General features: G+C 45.3%; 1 protein-coding gene and 1 pseudogene across 4 annotated transcripts in view; one reads left to right on the top strand and one right to left on the bottom strand.

Annotated features, from left to right (window-relative positions):
- The window catches only part of Dlgap5 (DLG associated protein 5), a 31,605-nt gene extending 15,591 nt beyond the window's left edge, over positions 1-16,014 (top strand). For 2 of the 4 annotated variants that reach the window (XM_021181657.2, XM_021181658.3), the window contains exons 11-19: positions 1,544-1,629; positions 3,234-3,394; positions 4,433-4,525; positions 7,283-7,502; positions 9,046-9,226; positions 11,842-11,899; positions 12,951-13,170; positions 14,166-14,212; positions 15,734-16,014. In XM_021181657.2, coding sequence (XP_021037316.1) covers positions 1,544-1,629; positions 3,234-3,394; positions 4,433-4,525; positions 7,283-7,502; positions 9,046-9,226; positions 11,842-11,899; positions 12,951-13,170; positions 14,166-14,212; positions 15,734-15,853 — 1,186 coding nt within the window. In that variant the 3' untranslated portion in view covers positions 15,854-16,014. Of the gene's footprint in view, positions 1-1,543; positions 1,630-3,233; positions 3,395-4,432; positions 4,526-7,282; positions 7,503-9,045; positions 9,227-11,841; positions 11,900-12,950; positions 13,171-14,165; positions 14,213-14,472; positions 14,541-15,733 lie in introns of all 4 variants that reach the window. The other 2 variants (XM_029468701.2, XM_021181659.3) reach the window with 2 other exon arrangements.
- LOC110309182 (large ribosomal subunit protein eL42-like) lies at positions 6,325-6,696 on the bottom strand (annotated as a pseudogene).
- Positions 16,015-16,427: the final 413 nt, after the last annotated feature.

Below are 16,427 nucleotides of genomic sequence, written 5' to 3' on the forward strand. Positions count from 1 at the left end.
ACCTGACTGGCCCAGAGCTCCCTATAGCAGTCTCCAATGTAGCTTGATCCTTCTGTCTCCAAATCTGGTGCCACCACACCCAGCTGTGATGACAGTTGGCTCCTTTCCAGCTTTTATTGATTAGAATTTTTGCGAACACGAGTTTGCAAATATGCCTTTGGGACTTTGCTTTCAGTTCTTTGTAAACCTAGGTGTGGGCTTGCTGGCTCATGTTAGAACACCTAGGTGTGGGCTTGCTGGCTCATGTTAGAAGTGTTGATTCTCTGCTCTCTGAGATGTCTGTAGAAGCACAGGTTGAACTCTCGGGCAGGGGTCTCGCAGCCTTGGCATTATTCATGTTTTAGGTTATGTCCTTGTTGTTTGAGGGCCTTTCTTTACATTGTTGGTTGTTTGGAGCATCTCTATCCTGTACTGACGATCAAAAATGCTTTCAGCCAGGCTCAGTGACATACACTTTCAGTCCTAGCAGAGGAGAAGGATCTTTGAATTCAAGGTCTGCTAGGCTCTATATAGTGAGTCCTTATCTTTAAAAAAAAAACAACAAAAGTCTCTAGAGTTGGGTTGTGGTGACACTCACCTATAATCCCAGCATTTGGGAGGCAGAGGCAAGTGGGCTTCTGAGTTTGAGGCCAGCTTGGTCTCAGCGTGAGCTCCAGGACAGCCGGAGCTCCAGAGAGAAACAACAAAACGGTCTCTAGACATCAAATGTTGTCTGTGAGCAAAACTGACTGGAGAAACACCATCTGACCTCAGCTGGCACACGCCGTGTGACCATGCTGGTCTTTCACTTACAGAGCTTCTACCCCATCTCCTCAAGTGCCAGGACTGCAGGGTGCACTTTATGGTGACCTTTCACCCTAGACTTCACAGGGCTGTCTCCGGTGTGCTTCCAGCACTCGGCTTGTCCTTAGTTCCATAAAGAACTGTATGTGTTGTAGCTTGGACAGGGGTCGTAACATCATTGGTCCAATGTGAGTTTTAGGTAGAAAGGAATGGACATATACAAGGTATATGACAGGACATTCGTCATTCACGAGTTTTAGTATAGTTCATTAAACCCTTACCCTATTTAATTTTTTATTCCTGAATTTAAAAAAAAATCTTGGGTTGATTTGGTTTGGTTTTCTAGACAGGGTTTCTCTGTAGCCCTGACTGTCCTGGAACTCACTTTGTAACCAGGCTGGCTTCAGAGATCCAGCAGCGAGCCGGGCTTGGTGGCACACGCCTTTAATCCCAGCACTCGGGAGGCAGAGGCAGGCAGATTTCTGAGTTCGAGGCCAGCCTGGTCTACAGAGTGAGTTCCAGGACAGCCAGGGCTATACAGAGAAACCCTGTCTCGGAAAACCAAAACAAAGAACAAAAAAGAAAAAAGAGAGAGAGGTGCAGCAGCATGTGCGCCGAGTGCTCGGGTGAGCGGCATGCACCAGTGCTGCCTGGCACACCTTTGCTCTAAACTGTTCTAATCCTCTGTATTTGTCAGAGTGGTAAGACTTAACTAAGGTGGGCAACACTTGGAACAGTAACATGTATATCCTAATTTTAGAAAAATCCTCCAATCAGAAACTGACAGGCTGACCTCGCACTGCCTGGAGTGGGAGGGGAAGCTGGAGCTGGACATTCCTGATGACGGTAAGGAAAGTCCTCTTAGTCCTGGCTCTCTTGTTGTTACCATTGGGTGGGTCTCTGTGTAGAGAGGTTCTCTCAGCACTGGCTGGCCTCGAGCTCACTGTGTACTTGAACCTTGAACTCTTGGTCATCCTTTCTCACCTCCCGAGGGCTGGGCTTGCAGCTGTGTCCAAACACACCTGACCACAAAGTGCTTATGTGGAGTGTTACCGGTTGTTTGGTTTTTGTTGTGTGTGTGTGTTATTGTTTGGGTTTTTTTGGTGTAGTAGTAGAGATTCAGCCCAGGATCTTGTTTGTGCTAAGCAAGCACTTGACCACAGCCCTTATTTCTTTTCATTTCAAAATTAAAGCTCTTATGTTGTCCAACTTTGTAGTTTTAGTATTATTCAAAATGCCAGGGGCTGTTTAACATATACCCCCTAATATTTCTTTCTTTCTTTTTTGTTTTTTTGAGACAGGGTTTCTCTGTATAGCCCTGGCTGTCCTGGAACTCAACTCTGTAGACCAGGCTGGCCTCGAACTCAGAAATCCACCTGCCTCTGCCTCCCAAGTGCTGGGATTAAAGGCGTGCGCCACCACTGCCCGGCTCCCCTAATATTTCTGTGCTAGAGAAGTACACAACCTTTATGTATTTTGTTTTCTTAATGTGACCTTACATATAGCAGTGTTATCTGGAATGCCTTTAATCTCAGTGTTCAGAAGGCAGAGGCAGGTGGATCATGAGTTCAAGGCCAACCTGCTCTACAGAACAAGTTCCAGGACAGCTAGGGCTACACGTAGGAACCCTGACTCAAAAAAAGAAAAACAAAACAAGAAAAATATATATTTGTGTGTGTATGTATGTATGTGTGTGTGTTTGTGAGTGTGTGTATTCTGAGTTATAATTATGTAAATCAGTATGAAAACACATTTTGGCAAAGGTCCTTAGTCCCGTTTATTTGGAGAGGCTATTTATAAAAAGTTACCAGTTCAAGGTCCTTGGATAACTTGACTGTGTGAGGTTGAAGTCTCTCATAAAGTACAAGGAATCATGCTCATTGTGGAGCCGTGGATGACTGAGCATGGACATTGCTGACTGTTACTGCATCTTGAAGCAAGGTCCTCATGTTCACTTGTTTTTTTAAAACACGGCATTTATTTTATTTTTTTAAGATTTATTTATGTATTTTATGTATATAACTACGCTGCAGCTGTACAGATGGTTGTGAGCCTTCATGTGGTTGGTGGGAATTGAATTCAGGACCTCTGCTTGCTCCGGTCAATCCTGCTCGCTCTGGCCCAAAGATTTATTTATTATTATAAATAAGTACATTGTAACTGTCTTCAGACACACCAGAAGAGGGAGTCAGATCTCATTACAGATGGTTGTAAGTCACCATATGATTGCTGGGATTTGAACTCAGGACCTTCAGAAGAGCAGTCAGTGCTTTTACTTGCTGAGCCATCTTGTCACCCTCTTGTGCTCAGTATTTATGATTAAGTTTTTTTGGGTAGTCATTTTTGGTTTGCTGTAAGAATTTGATTCTGCGAGCTCGAGGGTATTAGAGGTTAAATCTCAGTTGTCTGGCTTGCTATAAAGGCCCGTTTTCATTTCTGAACTTCTTTAGCTAAAGGTCTTATCCGTACAACGGTTGGTCAAACAAGACTCCTTATCAAGGAGAGATTCAGACAGTTTGAAGGACTGGTGGACAACTGCGAGTATAAACGGGGTGAAAAGGAGACGACCTGCACAGATCTGGATGGATTCTGGGATATGGTTAGTTTTCAGGTATGTGTCAGGTGTGCTGCCCGGCATCTGCTTCTGACATCAGTAAATGGGATGACAGTAGTTCAGCTACTTAGGGTGTAAGGTGTGAGCTCTCAGGACGCCCCATGTCAGCTTCACCGCCTTCTCCCCTGTGCTGTCAGAGTCTGTGATAATGGTGTGTGTGAGGAGTGAGCCAGTGAAGTTATGAATTCCTGTCCTATGCTGGGCATTATAGTTAGAGATGACCGAAAGGCAGAGTCGAGCAGGGCGTGGTGGCACACATGATGCCAAATCCCAGTTTGAGGCCAGCCTGGTGTACACTTGCAGACAGCCAGGGCCACACAGAGGAACATAGACTCTGACTCCGTCTTACAGCACCCATACTCAAGTGGGCCACGGGTGAACTCTCAGTCACACACATATAACATATACACATAAAATGAGTATGGAAGGAAGGAAGGAAAGAGAGCGAGCAGTGAGTTGTGTGTGGCAGCACACACCTTCAGCCCCCATCCCGGAGACCAGGTCTACAGAGGTTGCATTCAGAGCTGTATTCATGATTATTCACAATGTGCAGGCGCTTTCCACTGTATAGAAGGATATATATGCATACATAGGTTACGTGCAAATGCAGGGACTCTCACACTCTCTGCTGTGTGTGTGTTGCTGAGGACCTGACCTGGGCCTTTCCCTGTGCCAGGCAGGCACTTGAACACACAATTTACAGTGACTTAAACAGCATTTGGGAGGTGGAGGCTGGAAGATTGGGAGTTCCAAGTATTTTCTTGGACAATATAGCAAGTTGTGGGTTATCCTGGGTTGATGTGAGTCTCCTCTCCCTCTCCCTTCTCCCTTCTCCCCTCTGCCCCCGACACCACCACCACCACCACCACCACCACCACTCTACACGTAAATCCCCACACACAGGCCTTTAAGTGTAAGAACTAACCAGTTCTGGATCACCGTTTTCTGTTTATTGACATGGCCATTCATTTTAGAGTCCTAAAGTAGCAACTTTGACATAGCACTAATTGCACAAACTCGGGCTTTTATCACCAGGTCGATGATGTGAACCAGAAGTTCAACAACCTGATCAAACTTGAGGCGTCAGGATGGAAAGACAGCAATAATCCAAGCAAAAAAGTCCTCCGGGTAGGTTTGTGCATCCCTAGCACAGATTCTGCTCTGGTTTGTTTCTAAGAATGTCGTTATTTACGTGGGTGGGTGCTTGTGCCGTGGGGGGCAGAGGGCAAGCTCGAGGCATTGGCTCTTCACTTCTGTTACAGAAACTCTGACGCTTCACAGACTGAATTCATATATTGCTTATTACATTCTGATTACTCATCACAAAAAGTAAGGCGTTTCCTTCCGAAGAGAAGAAAGTCACAGATGAGTAGTGGACGTGGGGTGCCCCGGTGACTTACGCTCCTAGACAGTGGGTGGATGGGCACGTGTTTGGTTTGGTTTATTCTGAGAGCTGGACCCGTGTTGACATATGTTTGTGGCAGCCTTGTAATACCAGCTCTAGGGAGGCTGGGCAGGGTTCAAGACCAGCATGGGCTACATAGCAAGTATCAGGACAGCAAGGACTATATAGCAAGACTTGGTTATACACAACCAGAACACACCTCCTATGTTTATGTATTTGCTTGTGATTGCAATAGCAGTAGATAATTTGTGTTTTGCTAAACTCTAGATAGTCACATGTTAAGCTTTATAGCAGTCCAATTGGTTGGGTGCTATAGTCACAGTTTATGATTGAAAATTCCAAAACTCCAAAGATGAAATCATTTGCCCAAGGCTTTCATTCCAGGGTTCCTCATTCCAGAGCCCATGCTCTTAGTGGGCAAATCATGCAAGCTTCTTGTGGGACAGACTGTGGAATGAGAGATGTTATGTATTTCTTCACTGTGCTTATGAGGTTTTCTATTTTTCCTGTAAAGCATGCTTTGTTAATCTAATAAGAATCCACTTGGGTTCAAGAGCTGCTCTCTGTTGCACACACAGGGCGGCCTGCAGAGGCTGCGACTCCAGCTCTAGGGCCTTGATATTCTCTTCTGGACTCTGGGGACAGGACACCTGCACTCATGCACAGTCTCACACATAAACACCCATGTCCACATAATTTAAGAGCGTTTTGAAGTCCATCGTACACCTCAAATGGACATTTATCAAACGGTCAGTCTCCTTCTGACACTTTATACTATGTTATGCAAACAAAGGTGCTCTGAATTCTGTCTCAGTAAAATAAACTTTATTATTTCCTCTCAATGAAATCTCAGTGCAAAGATCTGAGAGGAATGGTCAGATCGTTTAAATCTTCTTTAATAGTAACGGATGTTACTTATAAAAAATGGCTAGTATAATGATAATTGTTTTTTGGGACGGGTCTTACTAAGTATCCCAGCCTGAATTCAAACACAGAATCTGTTGGGGTCCAGGAGTGACCCCATAAACCAGGCGAATGCTGACCTCAGCTAAACAAGGATGGTTTATTGAACACATACCCCGAGACCGATCAACCAGGGCAACAGCTCAAAGCTGTGCACTGGACATTTCTCAGGGCCAGCTTATAGAGGCTGAAACCAGTGAGTTCATGTGCAGGTGCTGAAGGGCTGCCTGGTGGTCAGCCCTGACTCAAGCCATTTTAAACATAACAGTTCATATTGATCTTTAATTTGATGGGTCCTTTGTGACGCTTACAGCTGTGGAATTGAAGATTAACAAACCTTATAACAGTCAGAAGCATGACGGGTTATGTGGGAAGCATGGCCCCAGTCTTCTGTGTCAATGACTGGCAGGCAACAATATGAAATAGCTGGTGGGCATGGAACAAAATGGCTACAGCTATGCTGGGGGTGCAGGGGCAGGCTTAGCAGAATCCTCCTGCCTCAGCTTCCAGGATGCTGGGATTACAGACTTGCACTGCTGCTCCTGACATACTGTGGATATTTCTTTTTTTTTTTTTGAAAGGTCAAGATTTTATTGTCTTCATAACAAAATCTGCTTAGAACTGGATCACTTGGCCCTCCCAATTTCTTGTCGCCTCCCAATTCAAAATGCTTGCATCTCTTAATAGCCAGCATCCTCTTAGATCTGCAGTTGGGCTCAACACACTCCAGTCACAGCACAATCTTCTTTGTAGTTTTAGCCTTTTTGCGGAGAATAGGCTTAGTCTGCCCACCATAGCCACTGTTTCCTGTCATAACGCCGCTTTCCCTGGGCTCCTTGCCCCTCTTGTACTGTGTTACCTTGTGGGGTTGGTGCTTCCCACATTTCTTGCAGAATGTCCGGCGGGTTTTAGGCACGTTCACCATGTTCGCAGGAGCACTAGCAGCTTGAAAAGCCTGTGGATATTTCTTAATTGTGTGTTTAGCTCTCAAAGTAATTTATTAGTGTCTCTATCATATAAGAATTGTAATTCTGCCTGTGACCACCAGATGTCTCTCCTTCTACGTTGTTTGGTTGGTTGGAGAGAACTTTATGAAACCTCATTCACCAGCCCCCATCCCCACCTCCTCCAACAAGGGCATACTTACTTCAGCAGGGCCACCTCTAATTCTGCCCTAACAGTTCTGACTGGGGACCAGCCATTCCCACGCATGAGCCTATGGGGGTCGTTTTCATCCACACCATCAGACCCCACAAGGTGATGCTCAGTCGGTGAGATGATGTCCCCTTAATATCAGCTGGTCCTGAGCTGAAACAGGTGTGCATTCAAGCCATGGGGGACAACATAGTAACATAGTGAGACCCTGTCTCAGAATAAAAGTTAAAAGGGCTACTTAACTTCAGTGGAAGAACGATTTCCTGCTATGCACAGGGAGGACTCTGGGGTCAGTCCTCAGTGCCACAGGAACAGGAGAAGGTAGTAATGAACATACCTTTAATTACTATTTCTCTTTGCAGAAAAAAATTGTGCCCGGTAGAACAAGCAAAGCAAAGCAGGATGACGATGGACGAGCGGCAGCTAGGAGTCGCCTCGCTGCCATAAAGAATGCAATGAAAGGCAGGTCACAGCAGGAAGTGCAAGCCCACGCAGTGGCTCCGGAGACCACAAAGGAAGTTGACAAAATAGTGTTTGATGCTGGGTTTTTCAGAATCGAGAGCCCAGTGAAGTCATTCTCAGGTTTGTATCTTTGCTGAGACTGAAGAGCGGTGTTTGGGCCAACTGGGGGCTGGAGTGAATGGTGGAGAGTGACTTTCCCATGAAAGACCCCACACGCTGATGGCTAGAAGTGGGTTCTGTGCTGGCAAGCCCGCATGCACATCACATATTGAGACTTGTGCGGGCTTGTGCCTGTTCTCCAAGTGATGCCATAGCTGTCTCTGCCATGCAGTGCCAGTCTGTCTGTGAAGTTCCGAGACAAGCTGGGCTAGGGGTACGATGCAGAGGAAGCAGACCTGAGCTATCACACTTCCCTCAGCCGTGCCCTTCTGCACGGGGGTTGGGGGAGGCAACTGTGCTGCTGTGTTTGAGATCCTTGGAAGCAAACTCAGCTTGACATGTGGTTAGCAAGCACTTGTCCCTCCAGACATAGCCTCCTTTTCTGAAATCCTCTCTTTTTAGACAAGGCTTGGCTAAGTTTCCCAGGCTGTCCTTGGACTCACACAGGCCTGCAGCTTGCTGCCTGAGCCTCTGGAGAGGATGTGGTGTCGGGCTTGTGCCACCAGTCCCCACTACTCATCCCTGTATTCAACGGTCTCCTGTACGCTACCCACGTGAGGTCATTCTCTTACCTCCTGCTAGGACTATGGTTCTGGCAGCAGCTGCTCAAGTGCCATGTTGGAGGAAGCCAAGTGTCTCAGCAGTTTATCTGTAATGCTTTCTTGTTCCCCTGTTCCCGTGACTAGCCTGTGTTTCAGCGGTGTTTGGTAACCATCTACAGCAGGAGACAGCTGATGTCTCAACTTACCTGGAAAGACTGCTGTGGTAAACCATCAAAGGAACTTGTTAGGAGACTAGCTCTCTCTCTCTCTATCTATCTATCTATCTATCTATCTATCTCTCTCTCTCTTGACTCTGGGTTTCTCTGTGTGGCCCTTGCTGGTCACTATATAGACCAGGCTGGCGTCAAAATCACAGAGATCTCTTACCTCTTCCTAAGTGCTGAGATAAAGGTGTGCGCTGCCACTCCTCTGAGTCAAAGCTTTTGACCCAAGCACTTGTTGCCTGCATTAGCTAGGGATAGCTCACTTGCTAATTTACATTATACCTTCTAAAATATTCTTGCTGTTACTGCTTATTGTCCGAGGTGCACCTCTTCATCTTTCTTTCTAAGTCTTAGTTTGATTTTATGTACCTTTACCTACACTTTGTCCACACCACATGTGTGCCTGATGCCTATGGAAGTCAGAGGAGAATATCAGATCCCCGGGACCTGGAGTTAGAGCTGTCGTGAAATAATCACGAGGTGCTGGAACCAAACCTGGCCCCTCTGGGGAGAGCAGCCAGTGTTCTTAACTACTGAACCTCTCGGCAGCCTTTTGAGATAGCATCATAGGCATGGCACAAGAAAGCTGAGCACGGGTTAACGTGACGATCCTCTTGTCCCACAAAGCCCCTGGTACTGGACAGTAACAGATGTTGACAAGAGCAGGCTCTGTGCCGCCTCTCTGAACAGAGTCTGGACGGAAAGACTTGCTATGGGGCTTGTTCTTCTTATTTCCAGTCCTGTCTTCTGAACGTCGTTCTCAAAGATTTGGAACACCTCTGTCTGCCAGCAAAGTTGTGCCTGAGAGCAGGGCTGCAGGGGACCTTCTGAGACAGAAGATGCCACTGAAGAAGCCGGACCCTCAGAGCAGCAAGAGTGAGCATGTTGATCGGACGTTTTCAGATGCTCTTGAAAGCAGGTATCTCTTTCATGTGTGCTGTGAGTTTAGTGGTATTGACGTGAGCATCGTTCCATATGGTTAAGCTGGGAAAGCGTATGTTTCTAATTAAACTTCACATATAACCCTGTAACATGTGGGCAAGGCTTGCTCTTTTCTAAGGAAACAGACTTCAGATTTCAGGTTGGAACCAACTCTAGTGTTGGTAATCATAGCCACTCAGGAGACTTGAGTGGAAGGATTATTTCACCAGCAGTTTGGAGCCAGCCTTAGCAACACCGCCTGTCTTAAAGCACCAGGACTGAAGTTGCTAAGTGGTCCTGATGCAATTGGCAGAAGTGTACCGTGCAATACAAGGGAGAGAAGCAGTGTGGTGTCCTCTGGTGAGAGAAAGTGCCCAGTGTGTGCAGACAACCTAGACATCGCTTTAGGTCATTAACTAGCCAACCCTTAGAGTAGCCCTGCCAGGGACAGGGAGAGAAACTTAAGTGGTATCTTAATGAAGTTTAGCTTGTAGTTGCTCAAACTGATCCATTCTCTACACAATTGCATCAGCATAACCTAAGCTGTCCTTATGGTGGCTCATAGATAAGTGTGCAGCTAATCTGAGAGAGAAGAGGAACCTTAAACAAGTAGGAAATTGTAATCTGAGGTCTGGAGAACATGTTGGACTTGTTATTAATCTGACATGTTAGCCGGGCAATGGTGGCACACGCCTTTAATCCCAGCACTTGGGAGGCACAAGCAGGCGGGTTTCTGAGTTCGAGGCCAGCCTGGTCTACAAAGTGAGTTCCAGGACAGCCAGGGCTATACAGAGAAACCCTGTCTCGGAAAAAAAAAAAAATGTTGAGCACTCCTCGTTGCAAAAACATCCCACTAAATAAGGCATGGGGTGGGCCAGACCCTGGGAGGTAGACTAGAGGAGGCGCATGAAAATCCTTAACTATTTTATAATGTCTTTTTAAACTTTTGATATATGCCAAAAGCATTTTCATCCTTTAGGGCCTCAAAAATGCTTTTGGTATTATAAAAAATCTGTTTTGTAAGATATCAATTTACTATCATACTTTGTATAATTTATTATTAGACTTTATATAATTTAAAGTTTGTTATCTATATTAGGAAGACCTGTAATAGCAGTTGAGTCATATAGTTACTGGGACCAGCAAGATAGTTCAGTGGGTCACCTGTTTTGCCAGCCTGTGACCTTCTCACACACACACACACACACACACACACACACACACACCACACACACACCACACACACACAGTTTTTTTAATGTTCATTTGCAAATGTCTTACCAGAAGGCATCTTAAAACAACTTTGAACCAGGCAGTGGTGGCGCATACCTTTAATCCCAGTACCTGGAAGACAGAAGCAGGTGAATCTCTGAGTTCGAGGACAGCCCGGTCTACAAAGTGAGTTCCAGGACAGCCTGGGCTACACAGAGAGAGACCCTGACTGGGAGAAAAAACAAAACAACTTTACAATAAGTTGTTGTTTAAGATTCACTTTTATTTATGTGTGTGTGCTACACGTGTGTGGATCCATGCAGGGGCAGAGGAGGACTTCAGATTTCCTGGAGCCTGACTTACAAGCAATTGTAAGTTGACCAATATGGGAACCAAACTCATCCTCTGTAAAAGCAAAAGCCCATCTCTCTGGAAGAGAATATTTTTAAAACAAACGTGAAGAAATAAAATTTCATTCTGTTTAGTTACTTTGAATGTGTAGATTCACGCATGGGTGCTGTGACGTGTGTGGAAGCCAGAGGGCGGCTTTCAGCAATCAGTTCTCTCCTCCCAACATGTGAGTGAGTTCTAGGGCTGAGCTCAGATCATCAGGCTTGGTGGCAGGCTCCTTTACCTAGGAACCATCTAGTTGACCCCTGAAGAGATTATGACAGATACATTGTCTTAATTTGTTTTTTATTAACATACAAATTAGGTGGGTTTGTTTGTGTCATCTTCATGGTTTTGGTTTTTGGTGGTCCTGGGATTGAACACAGAGCCTTCACATTCTGGGCAAGCACTCTGCCAGCCCTGTACTGTGTTCTTCTTTTCAATTACATCTTCATTTATATTTGTTCTGTCTCTGTGTTTGTGGGCACACACATACTCAGATCTAGTGTCTACTTACATTTATGATTAGAATATATTTAATGACACTATCAAGTATACGTAGCCAACTTGCAGGCATGGTAGCACATTTGTAGTTCCAGCACTTAGGAAGCTGAGGCAGGAACATTGAGAAGCCAATCTGTCACACAGAGCACAGCAAAGCTGCCTACACAATAACTGAGCCGCTTTGCTTCAGGACTTGGCCTCACCCTGGCCTGTTCCTGTTTATGTGGCTCTGGATCTGGCTGAGATTCAGCATTGCAGGCGGAACGGTATTAGCCTGAGTGATTGGCAAAGGAAGGGGCCTGTGAGCTTCCAGGAAAAAAGGACATCATCTGTGTGGCCATCATACAATAGCTGTCTAGTCTGTACGGATCAACGACTGACTCCTGGGTCAGGCTCTGTGTTCGGCCCCATTATGCAAACTAGTGATCTCCATGCAGGATGGACAGAGCCCAGGTCGAATGATTGTGATGTTTCATGATTGCTGTATAATACCACTGCTTGTTTCAGGTGCCACGTAGAAGACACCCCGTGTCCTGGAGAACAAGATTCAAGTGACATAAAGCATGTAAGTCCTATTGCAAGGTGGTGGTAGGTAGCCAAGGGCATCATCTGTTTATGTCAGGCGCTTACTGGAGACACTACAGGCAGAGTCACCCTCAGTTGCATGTCCCTCGGGTTGTTTGCAGCCACGTTCTCTTTGTATTCTTCAGGCCACATCAAGATGTCTGCAGAACCAGAGAATTAGAGAATCCACGATCTTTGGCCTCTTTAAAGTTCTTTAAGAGTTATTTTATGTATGTGTGTTTTGCCTGCATGTATATCTATGCACTATGTGCATAGTCTCCTGGACCTGGAATTATAGAAGGTTGTGAACTGCCTTGTGGATGCTGAGAAGTGCAGCCAGTGCTCTTAACCACTGAACCATCTCTTGCCCTGGCCTTTATTTTTTGGAACCAAACGTAATGATAACAATAGCTATACTCGTCTGTGTACTGGAACCTTTTTGCCCCAGAGTCGTGGGTAACACCAGGTCCAGTTTGCTCTTGTAATTGACTTTCTCTTTCCAAAGCTGTGTGCCAATCTCTGAGCTGAGTGTGGCGCTTGCGGAAAAGGCTGTCTTCATTACTGTGTTGTTTATTGTTTGTGCAGGTGGCCTGAAGCCAGACAGTGAGACTCGGGGTGTTCCTTACACTCTCTGTTTTGTTTTTTCCCAGATAGGGTTTTCATGAGTAGCTCTGGCTGTCCTGGAACTTGCTCTGTAGATCAAGCTGGCCTCGAGCTCACAGAGATCTTCCTGCCTCTGCCCCCTGAGTGCTGTCTTGCATGCTTTATATACGTCTTACTATGTCGGCCTTCTCTTTTTTCATATATTTAATAGCAGTAAAACTTTTTTCATTTGTTTCAATTATGGGTGATTGGAATCTATAATGCCCACTTTTGAAAAAACTTTTTTACTAGGTATTTTCTTCCTTTACATTTCAAATGCTATCCCAAAAGTCCCCCAAACCACCCCCACACACACACACTCCCCTACCCACCCACTCCCACTTCTTGGCCTTGTAATGCCCACTTTTTATGGGTGATTGGAATCTATAAAGCCTACTTTTTGCCTCTAGGATGTAAATAAAATAAATGTCAAGATGGATTGTTTCTCTGTTGAAACGAATTTGCCTCTTCCTGCTGGTGATGCTAATACCAATCAAAAAGAAGCAATCTCAGCCGTGGAAGGAGTGAGTTCTGCAGTCATCTCCCAGGATTTGCTGATGAGCAACCCTGAGACAAATACCTCCTCACAGAGCAGCACCTCACAAGAAGAAGCTGAGGCGTCCCAGTCAGGTTAGATCTTCTCAGATACAATGAAGCCTGGAAAACAGTGTGGATATAGATGACTGTTGTAGAATTCTGAGAACCAGGTTCTCATGGTGAGGGTTAAGCTGTTAGAAGCTCACTATAACTATCTCCTACAAACTAGTTTCAGAATACTTTGTTCTTCAACCAGCTGTGAAGGGCTATGCTTATAATCCTAGCAAAAGAGAAGCCAAGACAGGAGGGTTACTCCTAGTTCAGGGCCAGCCTGTACTGCACGCAGTGTCCCAGGCCAGCAAGAGCAATACAGCGAGACCTTGTTTCAAAATGGGAAGAAAGAGAAATGTGGTTCTCCTAACGCTGATGCTTCAGAGAGCAATGTTGACCCACACTGGAGACGGGAGGCCTTGGCAGTAGACCTGATCTGTTAGACTCAGAGCTTCCCTCGGCTCTCTTTGGCCTCCATCCAGAAGCTACCTTCAGAGTAGCCTACTTTTCCCTTCTAATGCCTGTTGCTATGTACTATGTTGTGATTGTTCTATAAGGAAACAGGCCTCATATTTGTGTTACAATGCAATGGTGGTCTGTTTTCCTCGCTATTCTGTAGGTCTGTGAGAGACCTGAGGTAAAGTGAAATGTTAACAGCTGCACAGTCATTTAATGTCTTTGTCTGCGTGATCCATGATCTCACTGTGTAGCCCTGGCTGGCCTGCAACTTGCTGTGTAGACCAGGCTGTCCAGGACCTCATGGAGAGCCACCTGCCCTGCCTCCTGGGTGCTGGCGTTACAGGTGTGTGCACCACCCTGGCTTCTGTCTGCTCCTCTTCAGTAACATGGGTACCTTTAAAATGACAAGGATGGTGCTTTCTTATAGAAGATGTTCATACTTAAAGTGCATTTAAACAAGGTGACACAGCCAGGTGGAGCAGGTCTGTTTCTTCATTTGATTGATTAAAGCTTTGCCCACTTGTAACAACCCTTGATCAAAGCAATGTTCTTTTAAAATCATTTCTCTTATTTTTCAGTACTGTTACATAAAAGTCTCACTTCTGAATGCCACCTTCTTGAACCAGTAAGTTTTAGACTATAATCTTATAGATTTGTGCAGTTGTAAAACTGAGTGTGTCTTATTTATGATTATTCTGAGGGTGTGTGCATGCCACAGTATTTGTGGTGGCCAGAGGACAGCTTTGGGGAGCCAGTCCTCTTATGTTGGGATTTCAGCCCTTTAACCTGCTGAGACCTCTCAAGCACCCTGTTTGGTTTCAAAATAGGGTCCAGAATAGGGACCAAGCTGGCCTCGAACTCTCCTCTCTGGTTCTGATATTACAGGTGTCCCAGTGCTCAAATTTGTTTTATAAATGAACATTACTCACTTTCCAACTTGAGTGCAAGGTTTGGTATGTATGTCTTCCCATTATCTGTACATGGGTTCAATTGTATACAGGATCTGTTCTAAAAATGGAAGAGGGCTGGAGGGATGCCTCGGAGCCCCGGGGTTTAATTCCCAGCACCCACTCGCCCCATAGTGCTCAACACTCTCCGGGCCTCCGTGGGTAAAACACCTATATACATAAAATATTTACTTTTTTAAAGTTTTTTTTTTTTTTTTAAAGATTTATTTATTTATTATATGTAATTACACTGTAGCTGTCTTCAGACACTCCAGAAGAGGGCGCCAGATCTTGTTACGGATGGTTGTTAGCCACCATGTGGTTGCTGGGATTTGAACTCTGGACCTTTGGAAGAGCAGTCGGGTGCTCTTACCCACTCAGCCATCTCACCAGCCCTTTTTTAAAGTTTTTAATTGAGAAAAGGCTCAACAATCATACAATCTAATTGGTCTTAAACCTTGACCATGTATCTTCTATTCAAACTTGATTGGACACAGTAGATGAAAACTTAAATATCAAATGCATGGCTTGGATTATGGTAGATGTGACGCAAGTTTTTCTAGTAAAGTATATCTAAAAAGAAAATACAAGCCGGGTGTGGTGGCTCACGCCTTTAATCCCAGCACTCGGGAGGCAGAGGCAGGTGGATTTCTGAGTTCCAGGCCAGCCTGGTCTACAAAGTGAGTGCCAGGACAGCCAGAGCTACACAGAGAAACCCTGTCTTGAAAAACCAAAAAAAAAAAAAAAAAAAAAGAAAGAAAGAAAGAAAATACAACTTAAGCTGTTGCTTCTGCTGCTCTGCTGCAGCCAGGACGTGGTCTGGAACTCACTCTGCAGCCAGGGTGGTGTCTGTCCCCATCGCCTTGGTGGTCTTCACCCTGAAATTCTTTACTCCAGCTGTGCTCTGCTGCGGGTCTTTACTGGGGGCTCAGGAGGTAATAAGACAGGATATGTGTGTGTAGCTTTGGGTGTCCTATAACTCACTCTGTAGACCAGGCTAGCAGCTTGAGATCCGCCTGCTATGGTGGTGCACATAAAAAACAAAAACCCTTTACGTTAGGTCTTACGCTGTTAATAATTCCATTGTTACATAGGGAAAGTTGCTTACTCCTTGGCACTCAGTTAACTAAGGGTGTAGAAAGCTTATTTGGGGCCACACTCGATGGTGGATTCCTTGACTGCTCTGCTGTGTTCTTTAGCCAGGCCTCAGCTGCAGCAGCCCCTGCACTCGGGAGGAGACCAGACAGCCAGATCGCAGCAGACAGTTCTCCTTTGGAGGTGGAGGTGACCTCATTCTCTTCTCACCACTAAGACCCTGAAGGGAACACCAGGAGGGCTTTAAATTTAACATGATTTTTAATATTAATTTAAAATAAATATTCAGTGCACGCCTTTAATCCCAGCACTCCGGGAGGCAGAGGCAGGCGGATTTCTGAGTTCAAGGCCAGCCTGGTCTACAGAGTGAGTTCCAGGACAGCCAGGACTCTACAGAGAAACCCTGTCTTGAAAAACCTAAATAAATAAATAAATAAATATTCTTTTCTTCGCATTGTTAATTCTCTGATAAAGTGAGATAAAGCTTTGCATCTGCGGGCATTTTATGGGTTTTCACTTGAGCGCCTGTATCTGTTGACATCAGGATAGTTTGCTTCTCCTGCATTCCTTTAGATAAGGTTTCCTGAAGTGCACTGACGAGAGTTACACTGTTCAATCCTTTAGATAAGGTTTCCTGAAGTGCACTGACGAGAGTTACACTGTTCAATCCTTGCTGCCTCTGGTCATTTCCCCTTTAACAGAGCTAGCTGCCATGGACAAGGTTGAGAGAGAGAAGAATCTTTACCAAAAAATCTGGAATTTCAGGATGCTGTGAGCTATTTCACATGGACTCTGGAA

Source organism: Mus caroli, unplaced genomic scaffold (assembly GCF_978045245.1).
Source record: "Mus caroli unplaced genomic scaffold, Mus_caroli_1 scaffold_12, whole genome shotgun sequence".
NCBI lineage: Eukaryota > Metazoa > Chordata > Mammalia > Rodentia > Muridae > Mus > Mus caroli.